General features: G+C 36.7%; 1 protein-coding gene across 2 annotated transcripts in view; it reads left to right on the top strand.

Moving 5' to 3' along the window:
- Positions 1–14309, top strand: part of LOC122800825 (procollagen-lysine,2-oxoglutarate 5-dioxygenase 2-like) — an 816734-nt gene that overhangs the window by 551486 nt on the left and 250939 nt on the right. For both annotated transcript variants that reach the window (XM_044070112.1, XM_044070111.1), the window contains exon 11: positions 9300–9404. In XM_044070112.1, coding sequence (XP_043926047.1) covers positions 9300–9404 — 105 coding nt within the window. The remainder of the gene's footprint in view (positions 1–9299; positions 9405–14309) is intronic.

Below are 14309 nucleotides of genomic sequence, written 5' to 3'. Positions count from 1 at the left end.
CAAATGTCAAAATGATTTCACGTCTCTATGGTATTGAGTTTCTTAAATCAAGTGATTAATAAATCCAAATAAATCAACAGTAATGACATTAGCACAATATAAAAATGAACTAATGTCACACCACTTCAGTTAAAAGTTTATCTGGATAAAGCCATCAACAAGTTTCACAACCCCACACCTCACACTAGTGCTGAAACTTCATATTAAATGTGCCAGTACAGCTAAAGCTTTGCTAAAACATCTCAAATTTGCATACATTAGTGCACAGTAGAGCCCTTTCATAGAGCATGCTACTAAGTCAAATACACATTGTTTTAATCACCTTTCAATCTGCTACAAACACCAGTTCACTACAAAATCACTGTTAAAAATCTGCTTGTTTGTAGAGGTTACTACAAAATCACTGATAAAAATATGCATGTTTCTATTTCTGGAAGGAAAGAATATATACCTTTGCTTATTGATACTAAAAGCATGCAAGGTACAAACAGAACAATCCTGTATCTTGTTTCAACACTCTTCAAGGCAGAAGTGCCTCAGCCAATGCTCTCTAGGTCCCCTCTCCATTTGGCTAACCATCTATGAGGAAGCATTCTCTAAAATAAGACCCGCATGATGGAAAAATTATCCCCTAAAATTTGAAATCTGAATTCCTTGTTTGGGGTCCAAATCATGATGACTATCCTTTCTTTAAAGAATCAGCATGCATATGCTTAGGGACAATCACTAATGTGTCCTTTTTGATAAGGTTGCCATCAAAAGTTAATAGAGGTATAGACATTTGTAGTCTGATGAAGTTACAAATAAGACTATTTGCAAATCTGCATATGCAATGTATATGCTCATATTTTAAATAACTAATTACCCTTCTTTATTACTATTATCATGTGTTATTTCTTTTTGTATTTCTTATCTGTTATGTACTTAAGGAAACATCAGCAACCGAGTGAAAATCTACTGCATGTATTACTCTTTCTGCTGTAGAGGCTAATGTGTTCCTTTAATTAGTGTTTTTGCTTTTGGTATAAATTAAGTAAGGTATTTGCATATCTGCAGACTGTAGTACCCTTGTTATATACAAAGTTTAAAACCAAGAACACCAGTGTGTAAAACATAGGCAACAATAAAACCAAGAAACAAACAAAGCCAACGAGTTAGGTGATTCCCAATAAGGTCCAGACACAGGTAGTGCCAAAAGTACTATACTTTAATAAAATAATAAAATAGCAAAAATGGTCAAGCGCTTTCATTAGCAATGAATAAAACACCATCTTGTATAACAGTAAAAGATCATGTGACAAGTTTGTCATTCTATATTATAACATGATACAGAAAATTATAAAAATAATTACTTTTTTCCTGAGTATTGATACAATGGATGTATGTTCATTAATACCTGGTAAGGTTGTGGCATTTAACTTTAATTGCCATTTCAACTCACATTCATCCACTTTGTTTTTCAATACCCACTTCTCTCATCTTTTTTAACCTTTCCCAGAATTCCAAACAAAGGTTTGGAGTCTTTCCCACAGTAGTTGGCATGCTTGCACAGAGCGTTGCTCTCATCTTTACCCGTAATGGAATACAAGTGTTCACACATATGTTTTCTAAGACTCCTAGTAATTTTCCCTATGTAAAAATAGTTGCACTTTGAATAGATTGCAATGTACACTAATCCCAAAGTGCAACAATTACCTGTGTCTAAACTTAAACATATTAAAGGTTCTCCTACAGATATAATTTTATCCTGTAAGATGTAACTGCAGTAATTACACCGTCCACATCTCTTAGTTCCTTCCACAGCTCTTCCTTTTGATGTTTGATGTTCTAGGGTGCTCAAGATAGTGCTTTAAGTTCCGACCTGTTTAAAAAAAAAATTAGGGTTAGGTTCTAAGGTGTCAAAAATCTCAACATTACCTCTGAAAATAAGCCAATTTTTGATAATGATTTCTTTCAAGGCCAAACTATCTCCACTATATTGGATGACCATTGAGTTCAGAAATTGTCTCCACTAACCACTTTATTTATCCACTTGTACCCAGTAATGGCATATATTTTGTACCCATTCACTCAAAATGGTTTCACCTGTCTCAAAAAGTAAACCTTCAGGGTACCCTCTCTCTATGAAGATTGTAATCATATTCCTCAACTCTAGCTTAAACAGGGAAATATCGGAATGCATTCTGGCTGCTCTCACAGTTTGACCTTTTATCATATTCTTTTTTTGTATAAAAAGGATGCTGACTATTACAATCCAGATTACTATTAGAGAAAGTTAGTTTCCTGTACAATTTTGAACCAAATTTTCATTCCACCGTATTCTTAAAAAATGTAACATCTAAATAGTTGGCTGACTCATCAGAATGGGTGTAAGTAAACCTCAAAAAAGAATTGTACAAATTCTTCTCTAGTTCCATCTATGTTTTCCCACAAAATAAAGAAAATATTAATAAAAAAATACGTACAAAGTCTACTAACTGTACTGCTTTGTAATTTTTTGTTGTTGAGATTGGGTTGTCACTGAAAATGTTTTTTAGACCTGTTCACCTGCCCAGTTTAAAAAAAAGTGCTATTAAATAAATAAAGAAAATAAATGAATTAAACTTAAATAAAATTAAAATAAGAGTCCTAAAAAGTGCTCAGCTCATATCAAAGATTTCCAGCTTAAACTATTTATCACTGACAGTTCCAAGTACACATGCACTTAAAAACATGCACTCATTATAGTCATCACTACATGCATATCACTATATTTTCATACTTACTGTTTTTTACCTAAGTTGTTGCCTTACAGAACAATAACTTGATAAAGGTATCAAAAAGATAGCTTGTTCTTGCTTTCTTAATGAATAATCCAGAAATTGTTTGCGCTGTCAAAGGGGAACATCATCTACACATCCATGTGTGCTTGCTGTGCTGTGTTGCTTGATGCAGAGAGGCAGGCTGTAGAGCCATCTGAGATGCACAGTGCTGATGAGCAGGGATCTATAACTGTGATTCCTCCTCACAGCAAGTATATCTGAGACTGACGGGGAGGTAATAAGGTGAGCACAACGATCTTTGTCTGCTGTTATACTATGATGGTGTGAATAATGTTGCTGTGTGAAGTACTGCTGCAGGATGTGGTCTGGCACAGCATGTTAAAGGTCTGAGGGACAGCTTCTTACAAACCAGGCTGGCATCAACGCTGTAAGGTTCCACAGGACAGGCTGGCATCAACACTGTAAGGTTCCACAGGACAGGCTGGCATCAACACTGTAAGCTTCTCTTTACAGGCCAGATTGACATCAACACTATAAGGCAAATAATACAATCTTAGGTGCCTGTTACAGGATATGTGCGAATGGCTTGGCAGCAAAGCAGCTCTGCAGAGTAATTGCAAGGTCAATGCCAATGGCAAAACAGGTAGCACATTTGCTTTTGCTGCTGGAAGATCAAAAGGTTGTGGGCTCTATTCCCACTAATGGTGGTTGAATTCAGTTTTCCATTACTGGTAGATACTGCATCCCTAAATGTGCCATCCTTCAGATGAGATGTTAAACCAAAACCATATCTGCTTGAATTGGTGGCAGCTCATATGGATGCAAAATATACCACAATGCTTATCAAAAAGAGGAGTGTTTTATTAAAACCATATGAATATAGAATGAGAAAAAAAGACAATTATGAAAAAAATAAGAAAGTAAAATGATAACACAAGCAACTTTAAGACGACATTATATCAAAATGAATCACCCAAATCCTTAATCCACAACAAAAATAAGCTCTTTCTTTAAATTGAAGACAAACCCCACATCTTTCTTTCCACATAAACCATAAACATGTGCATTTTTTTTTCTTTCTTGCTTGTTAACACATGCAGCTGCTGGAATACAAACTGTAAACAGGCACTGCATACAAGTGGTGACTTTACCTATGTAGACACTAGATACAAGAACTTTTATGCTGAAATGTGAGCATGCTAGAACATTCTGTAACACTCGCTAAGACAGTGACGTAACCTGTCTGGCATTTATATTTCATATCCCTTTTTCCTGAAGTTTTACCAATACTAATTGCCATAACAAATCTTTTTCTGCAAGCAAAATTACAAAAGTGTGGTCTGTGATTCATTCCTTTGCACAAACTGAAGTGCTCACGGAGGTAGTATACATATGTGTAAGTGGAAGGTGGTGTGTAGTAAAAACACCAGAAAGGAATGCAAAAATGACTTTTTTGCAGTTTTGTGTGCTCATTTTAGGTACTGAACTTCTGATAGCCATCCAAATATCTGTATGTGCATATCTTTTTCTATATATTTATATGTCAGTCTATCTATCTATCTATCTATCTATCTATCTATCTATCTATCTATCTATCTAAGTATTTATAGCATTACTGATATCTATACAAAAAGGAAAAAAGGAGTATGTGTGGGTAATGAGGGCAAAGTATAAAGTTATATAGGACAGGATCAGGGAAATAAACAAGTACAATAGAAGGGAGTGAATACAACAGCTTAATATTTTGTGCAGAAGTACACACCAAGACAGAAGGCTGGGATTTACAGAGGTGTACTGAAGGCCTGTGCTGAACTTGTGAAGTACTATGGCACTGTTAGCCAGCTATTCCACGTATGCAACTTTCCTCTATTCTGCATAGATGAGCAGTGCAGCAAACATGCAAACAGTCAGGTCCATGCATGGAAAGATGCATACAGAATTGCAAGGCACTATATATACATACATATATATATATATATATATATATATATATATATATATATAAAATGTATATATAGATTTTACGATGTCTGTTCCCTAGCAAGAATCTTGTACTTAGCATGGCTCAGATAATGTTTTCTCCATACTGAAACAGGAGTAGATGGAAACACATCAGGGTACTTTGACTGTGAAACTGAAGATGTCGTAACAACACTTACAACCTGCAGTACCTTAACTATGTCCTTTTAACTCTGTCCCAGGCAAAAGACAGATATGTTTCCCTTATATGTATGCTAACATATGAACGCTGAACTGTGTACCTGTTTGTTACCCGTAAGTACATACCGGTTAGCATGATGGCACCCTAGTATGGTTTGCATTACCTCACCACATAACAGATCCCTACAGGACTCTACAGAAAATGCATTTGTTATATTACACTATGTACTTCCAATACCTCCATCTGACATAGTAGGACTGTACAGCTGTCCACTGACGTTTTCCATGCTAAGTGCGACAAGGACCTGCCAGCAGTAATGATTTTTCACATAGATAGAAAGGAAGATAGTTAAATAGAGAGCTATATAGATATACAGACAAACAGACACACAGGCAGATGGTGTACATTGACGAATTCTGGACAAAGCAAAAATAATGGTATACAAAGACACACAGTCAGGGACAATTTTTAAATAGTACTCTAATTCACTTAAAAGTTAGTAGCATAACGTATTTTGTATCAACATGCCTTTTTTCTCAAAAATAAGTATGATAATCTAATGTCTGCTATTATTGACTGGTTCTATCCTCGGTGATTCATCAGAAAAAAAAAAAGAAAACTTACAAGGGACAGAGCAAAAATCTGAGGGAGAGTCAGAGCCATTCTGTTACATTGGAACAGCTGAGAGGCAGAGCCAGGCCATGATCCTATGCAGGGGGTCCTATGCAGAGTAATGTCTCAGGGACGTGCCACAGCAGCCCCCCAATCCCTGCCAACAACCCCGCTCTGTTTGGCAGCACCCCTCCAGCCATTCCAGTGTCCCATTACTTGACTATTTCTCCACAGTTACCATAATCACTGTTCAAACCTGTCAGTGTGCATTCTATTTGCCTCTTTACTTCTACAATGATTGGAGATATTTTAAAACTTTAATTTCAAATTTTATAGCACAAACACTGATAGCCATTTGCTAAACAAGGTAATAAAGTCTCACAATAAAAACAGACTTAACATGAACAATAAGCTTCTCTGCCATTGAAACTCACATTCATTGAAACAGCATTGAAACCCACATTCAAAAAAAGTACATCTATGCAGTGGGAGATTAAGTTTACCTTTGGACTGTTCTTACACCATAGGCCACTTGCACACATATTTAGGACCATGCATACATGCATGTGTTCTTTGATGCACCTTCCCAATTGTATTAATTTAAATTCCTTGTGTAATATGCCACTTGTTATAGTGTGTTTAAATTTGTTAATTTTGACCATTTTTCTAGCAAGCAATGGAACAAAATGTAGGCCCCAGTTATAACAGAACTACCAATTTCAGAACATTTCAAAAGCAAAAGGCCACTCAAACGTCTGTCATTAGAATCCACCAATATCAGTCAATGTACACAAACATCATTTGAATAATTCCAATTTAAAAAGATCTATAAATAATGAAGAGGTTTCTGCTGGCAAACAACTTTACATTTCAGTGTTTCATGTAAAAATTCAGTGCCTGCAAATTGCCAATGTTAAGTTAAAAAAAAAATAAATTGTTAAGCTGGTAATATTTCAACAGGGAATGGCTATCAAATGAACAGATTCATAATCTTATCCAGGGTAGAGTGCACCCCCAACTCATCCTTAAAGAGCACCACACTATCAGCACTCCATCCACATGGTCTGTGAGTATATCAAACAAACAAGTGTATTTTCATCTAGGGGAGGGCACACCTGCAACTCCCTTTAAAGGGCACCACAATATTAGTACTTCATCCACATAGTGTGGGAGCAGAACCCACAGCCTTTTGCATCCAAGGTGAGCATGCTACATGTTGTGCTACTAACAGTGTTGCCAAGCTTTATAGCACAAATACTGATGATGTCCATTTGCTAAACAAAACAGTTACATATTGAAAACAGACTGCATGAGCAACAGTAAACTTCTCTTGCCTTTAAACTGAACATTCCTTGAAAATGCACCTGTTGCTTTGGAGTGTTCATACTCTTGTCTCCTGTATCAAGGTGCAGGATTTGATCAAGGTAACCAACTTGCCATTCTTAACTGTGGCATTTCACACACACACACACACACACACACACACACACACACACACACACACACACACACACACACACACACACACACACACACACACTTGCTTGGCAGCAGTTTCCCATGCTTAAAAATCCTGCATATGATGCTTCTGTTTAAATGTGCATGCATCACTCTGAGTGTATCTTTAAACAAAAAATGTATTTTTTATTTGTTTAAACTAAAAGTTTTGGCAACCTCCTAGCCAGCACGCCCCCCACTCCCTCAAAGGCAGTAGGTCCTAGGCAACTGCCTAGGTTGCCTAGTGGTGGATCTAGCTCACCTGAAGGGTATGCCGACACCTATTATACCATTTTGAGCTTTGCTGTCTGAACTTTACTTTCCAGGTACACAGATATTCAGAAAACCAACACTGCAGGTTATTAAAAGTGATACCTGCACAGCTCCACTGTCTTGAAGATACCAATGGCCCTGGTGAGAAAATCACCTAGCTGATACGGAGCACTGACTTTTTTAAAGGCGCAATCATAAGGCCCCAGTAGCTGCTTCCCAAGCTGTCTTTGAAGGAGGTAAAACATTTTCTTATGTTCCTTCACACAGCAGGTAAGTACAGATGTAGCCAGTGTTGTACTAATAACCTTAAAAAACGGTGACACTATTACAAGGAGTAAAATTGTTCCTATAAATAATGCACATGACATAATTTCTGAGTCATGAACAGTGCCACTTGTTGTTGCTCATATGCATGATGAGAGCATCTGCACAGGGTGTCTGTACAAGTGCCTGACCATAATACATCAGGGCCATATCTAAGCATCCAGCTGCACTTCTTGTGATGCATACATAGACATCACCAAAATAAGGTGGTTCATAGATATGCATGGTACATGGCTTCGTGTGCTAACATGGTATGCAAAATGGTAGTATAAAGTTGCATCAGTGCAGAACATGTCTCCATTTTGTATAAAGTTACAAATACTGAGAGTGACTCTGATGCTGTAAGCAGTGGTATTTGGAAATGTACCATCAGTGTGTGGAACCATAGGCAGCACTGAGATGGTACTTAGTAATCTGCAGTTGTGTGGTGACATGCAGTAAGCTCCTAAGGAGTGCACCTTTGCACAGGGATGCAGTGTACCTTAGGGCATCATGGTGAAAGGTTGAGGTAACTAGCAGAGGTGAGACAGTTTCAGACCTGCTAAAATTTAAGTCCTGCTGAAGGTGCTCAGTACCTAGAGGTGGTGCCTGCTGAGAAGAATGGGTGTTGACCAGCCTTTATGGGACCAGGTGTAACAGACACTGGCCCACACCATCAGTACGTTGGGTGGTCAGAATCACATATGGCAACAATGCTGTAAGTATGCTTATGACATGATAAACCATGCAAAAGAAAAGGCATATTCCTTGACAGAGCAGAGGTCAGTTGATGGGGGGACCATGGAAAAGCAGGCTAGAAGAGATGAAGGGCTATTTGTCATCCTTGTATGGGAACAGTGGTACTCATGTCACCCCAGGAGAAGTGGACACTGGCACTAAGAATGAACAATCTCAATGCCATACAGTGGGTAATGCAACAGGTTAATACACAACACAAAGTAGACGCTGCCTTACTAGATACGGTTATGATTTGGCCCATGCACTAAAGTGCTTAAAAAGGCACAGAACATTGTTATTGGAATACTTCTTTTTATGTGTACTTTGCTCATGCAGTTCTTTCTCATAATACGTTATGAGCTGTCACCCCGAAATTCACTGATATTATCATTCGGAAACTTCCACTGTAATTCCTGGTAACCAGCACATATTTCTTATGCAATTTCTATAATTATAAGGTTTCTCCCAGTGAGGAGTGGGTTGTATGAAGTGATGTTCCCTTTGAAAGTGGATATACTTCACATTCCTGTTTTGTAACCCCACTGTAATATCATTAATTAATGAAAAAAGTCTAACCTCAGGTTGCAGCATCAGTAAATCTTAACATACTTGCTTGCAGTCAACATAATATGAGATACTGTAGCAAACTAAATTACTTAATGAAAATTTGTTGGTTTTGTAACAACAAAAAATGTGTATGTGTAGCACATTTGTCTAGTGCTTTTAATGACTAGAATTCTTTAATGAATAAGAAATGGTTCACATTAAAAAGCTGTTTGTTAGACATAAGTGTAAATCTGTGTTGAAACAGTTTTATTTAGCATCTTTAGTTATTTAGGCATGGTATGAGAATACAAGCTTAAAACAGATTTGCCTAGCTCCACTGTTGACAGGCAGAATTGTACAGTTTCTGTTTGAAAATTTTTCTAAGTTTAGCTTTGTCTTCTTTGCAGAGATGCCTGTCGCCAGGACAAGGAGTGTAAATATTACTTCAGTATTGATGCAGATGTGGTATTAACAAACCCTAAAACTCTGGTGCTACTGATCGAGCAGAACAGGTAATACAGTACAGTAAGTTTGGCCAAGACAAAATCTAGTTTTATTTTTGAAACTGCTCTGTTTGACTTTCCATACATTGGCAATATGTGTTCTGTTATTATGCTTTTTATTTGCTGTTTGCAGCCTTATCAGTTTACTCTGACCAATTCTGTTTCAGCATACTTCTGGAATGCAAGTTCAGCTTCTTCAAATATTTTGCGACATAAACCCTTTCTGAAACTTACAAAAGTTCTTGTTTATGTAGACATAGTGATAGCTTAGTCACCTAATAATAGAACAAAAGATGAAAAATACTCAGTGTTTTACATCACAGTTTTTAGAACGATACATGCTTGTGTTTGAGTTAAAACAAAAAACAACATATGCACATATTAAGCAAATAGAAATCAACAGACTTTTTTTTCCTGTACACGGGATACTGTAGCATTACAGCAATCTTGCCAATATGGATACTTGAAACACGGAAGTGATTTGGGTATTTTCTGAAACATAATTGTTTTTAAAAGGAATACAAAAATAGTTGTTGTTGTTTTTTCTCTTTCGGCTTTTTCCCAGTAAGGGGTCGCAACAGTGGAACTCCGGTCTGCTAATGATTGGCAGTAGATTTTTACAAAACACCGAGGTGCCAGCTCGACACCCAACCTTCAACGAAGGCATGCCCATTTACGCACACATGTCTTTCGAATGCCACCCAACCACGGGGAGGACATGCAGACTCCATACAGAAGGCATTCCCAAACCACGCCGAGAATCAAACGGGAGAACCTCTTGCTGTGAGGTAACAACGCTACCGCCGTACCACCGTGGCATGAATACAAAAATAGTAAATGCCATAATAAATTTTGTCAGACAATTAATTTTTGTCTGTGACTTGAGGATAGCCTGGCACAAATAATTTTAGTCAAAAAATGCTGCAGTGTTGTATAAAATATATTTAGTTGCACATTTCTTTGTATCATATTGGCACATGACTGTAGTTTTCTTTGGATGTTGGAGTCAACTTTAATTTCTGTGGTCTTTTTTTTTTTTTGGACTAGAGCAATTAAAAGCAACAATACTGCATATATGCTGAAATATGCAGTTCTTAGAACAGTAACTATCATTTTTTCCCCAGTGTCCTGCTTCCTTAGAATGATTAAACTGTAATTATTTAGAAGTCATGTTAGGCTATCAGCCCAAAGGCACATTATGTTATGCATACATTTTAGAATACAGTCCTTTCACCATAATATCTTTCCAGTTTAACCTACACTTTTTGTATGCCCATACCTCTCAACCTCTTAGTTCAAGAAATTTGGACAAAGCCTAAAATAATGGAGGGACAAAGGCCCAAACGTAGGGGCAGATATTAAATATTCCTATTATAAACTTACTTGCTAGAATAACAGGATTTGCCTTAGCACACATTTTTTTTAAAGGATATGATGTACTCAGATGTATGTCATTATTTAGTGACTTCAATCCTAAGTGATTTGCCAGAAAACAAAACATTTATGAGGAACAGACAAAAAAATATGAGGCACAAATCTGAATATTCTGTGAAAATGTGGACAGTTGAGAGGTAAGCATATGCCCAGAGTTATTATAAGTGATTTGTGGTGGAATTTATTTGGTACAGTGCTTATGTGTTCACCTAATGCTTGTAGAAATTAAAAATTCTAGATTTGTCATTTTGAACATCATTGAATATTTAATATTCCATCATATAGTACATATGCCTAATTTAAAATTCGAAGATAGTACTGAGACAATCATTAAACAAATAATTTATTTATTTTTTTGCTTTACGGGGACAAACCAGGCCGTACAACACACACACACACACACACACACACACACACACACACACACACACACACACACACACACACACACACACATAATGCACCCCCTGTCCAGCTTACTCATGTATGCTAACTCTAATGTGACCTCTACTCCTTCCGCTAACCATAAATCTACACATTGTTAGTAAACATCCTTTTCCAAAAATCACACTACGAAGACAACACTTGATCTTGATTTTGTACTACGGGTGCATAATATTGGGTATTTTTTTAGTTGCCTAGAATTGTTCTATATTCTTTGATTTGATAGTATCAGTTTTCAGTGTTTTGTTCTTTCAGTGTTTTTCTTGGGTATTTTGAGGTTGAAGTTTTATATATTTCATGACATGTAGAAAAACAAAGTACAGTTTGTGGACTTTTATATTTCATGACATGCCATGACATGCCATAAACACATAAAAATGTGTGCGCGCGCACACACACACACACATATATATATATATATATATATATATATATATATATATATATATATATATATATATATATATATATATATATATATATATATATATATATATATATATATATATGTATGCATATGTGTCTGGATTGAATAACCAGCAACATCGACACCTAGGTAACCAACATAATAACATCAAAACAACAAACACTGACACTTTCGGCACATGCTCCGTCCATCACCCCTGAACAGAGTAAACCAAATGCAAGTGCTTTTGTATGAGTTAAGCCCCCCTGAACTGCCCCCTGTGTGAAGGCTGTGGTCCCCATACTCCCTGCTAATTATATATCCTAACTCCAAAATAACACAAATGGCATATTCGCCTACCCAGGGATTATCAATCTCATGCACCTATTGACCAAAAAAATGTCATCATATCTGTACATTTGATTCAGTGCCTCCAGACCATGTTTATTTACATATAAATAGAGATATAGAGATCTTTATATATAATATATATCTATATCTATCTATCTATATATATATATATATATATATATATATATATATATATATATATATGTGTGTGTGTGTGTGTGTATTTATATATACAGTGGACATAAAAAGTGTACACACCCCTGTTAAAATGGCAGGGTTTTGTGATATAAAAGATGAGGCCACAATAAATCATTTCAAAACTTTTCCCACCTTTAATATGACCTATAACCTGTACAGTTCAATTGAAAAACAAATCTGTTAGGGGAAAAATATAAAAAATAAAAAATGTACAATACACTGTTTGCATAAATGTGCACACCCTTAAACTAATACTTTGCTGAAACACCTTTTGATTTAATTACAGCATTCAGTCTTCTTGGGTACACACCTGCCATCAATTAAAGAGACTGTGATTAACCCCAAATTAAGTTCAGCTGTCCTAGTTGGATTTTCCTGATATTTACTCAATTGCCTGCTACAACAAAAGCCATGGTTCACAGAGAGCTTACAAAGCATCAAAGAGCTCTCACTAGTGAAAGGTATCAGTCAGGAGAAGGGTACAAAAACATTTTTACAGCATTGGACCTACCATGGAACACAGTGAAGACGGTCATCAAAAAGTGGAGAAAATATGGGACAACAGTGATGTTGCAAAGAACTGGACATCCCTTCAAAATTGATGAAAAGACAACATGAAAACTGGTCAGGGAGGCTGCCAATAGATCTGCAACACTGAAGGAGCTGTAGGAATTTCTGGCAAGTACTGGTTGTGTATTATATGTGACAACAATTTCCTGTATTTTCCATATGTCTGGACTATGGGGTAGTGTTGCAAAACAGAAGTCTTTCTTACACAGAAAAACATCCAGGCCTGGCTAAAATTTGCAAAACAATACATCGTCTCCCAAAAGCATGTGTGAAAATGTGTTATGGTCTGATAAGACCAAGGTTGAACTTTTTGGCCACAATTCCAAAAGGCGTGTTTGGCGCAAAACAACACTTTGTATCACAAAAAGAACACCATCCCCACGATGAAGCATGGTAGTGCCAGTATCATGTTTTGGGGTTGTTTTTCTTCAGCTGAAACTGGGGCTTTAGTCAAGGTGGAGCGAATTATGAACAGTTCCAAATACCAGTCACATTTAGCCCAAAACCTTCAGGCATCTGCTAGAAAGCTGAAGATGAAGAGGAATTTCACATTTCAACACAATGACCCCAAGCATGCATCAAAATCAACAAAAGAATGGCTTCACCAGAAGAAAATTAAAATTTTGGAATGGCTCAGCCAGAACCCCGACCTAAATCCAATAGAAAATCTGTGGGGTGACTTGAAAAGGGCTGTGCCCAAGAGATGCCCCCGCAATCTGACAGATTTGCAGTGCTTTTGCAAGGAAGAGTGGGTAAATATTGCCAAGTCAAGATGTGCCATGCTGATAGACTCCTACCTAAGAAGAATGAATGCTGTAATTAAATCAAAAGATGCTTCAACAAAGTACTAGTTTAAGGGTGTGCACACTTATGCAACCAGCTTATTGTACATTTTTAATTTTTTTATATTTTTCTTCTAACAGATTTGTTTGTTTTTCGATTGAATTGTAGAGGTTATAGATCACAATAAAAGTGGGGAAAAAGTTTGAAATTATTTATTGTGGTCTCTTTATGTTATATCAGAAAAACCTGGCATTTAAGAGGGGTGTGTACACTTTTTTATATCCAGTGTGTGTGTGTGTGTGTGTGTGTGTGTGTGTGTGTGTGTGTGTGTGTGTGTGTGTGTGTGTGTGTGTGTGTGTGTGTGTATGTATGTATGTATATATGTACCGTGTTTCTGAAAATTCAAAGTAAAAAATAAAAACAAATCTATGCTTTTGCTAGGGTGGAAGCCGCCCAGCCCCCCCCCCCCATTGCAAATTATGTACACCAGTTCCTAGATCACACTACATTGGGGAAAATGGTAAATTCTGTGATTCCCACTGTACCATGTTCTGCACAGAACTGCTTCAAAAGGGAATTTACCCTTTTCCCCACTGTAGTTTTGTGTTTTCAGAAACTTTATCATATTGTTTTACTGATATGAGTTTCCAGTTTCCAAATTGGTTTCACAGCTGTTTCCAGCTTCATCAGTACAAAAACATCAGTCTGAGCATGTTACATCTGAACAG

This window comes from Protopterus annectens, chromosome 4.part1 (assembly GCF_019279795.1).
Source record: "Protopterus annectens isolate FY-2018-M chromosome 4.part1, PAN1.0, whole genome shotgun sequence".
NCBI classification, from domain to species: domain Eukaryota; kingdom Metazoa; phylum Chordata; order Ceratodontiformes; family Protopteridae; genus Protopterus; species Protopterus annectens.
The sequence above is the reverse complement of the archived record's forward strand: the minus strand, read 5'-3'. Positions and strand labels throughout refer to the sequence as shown.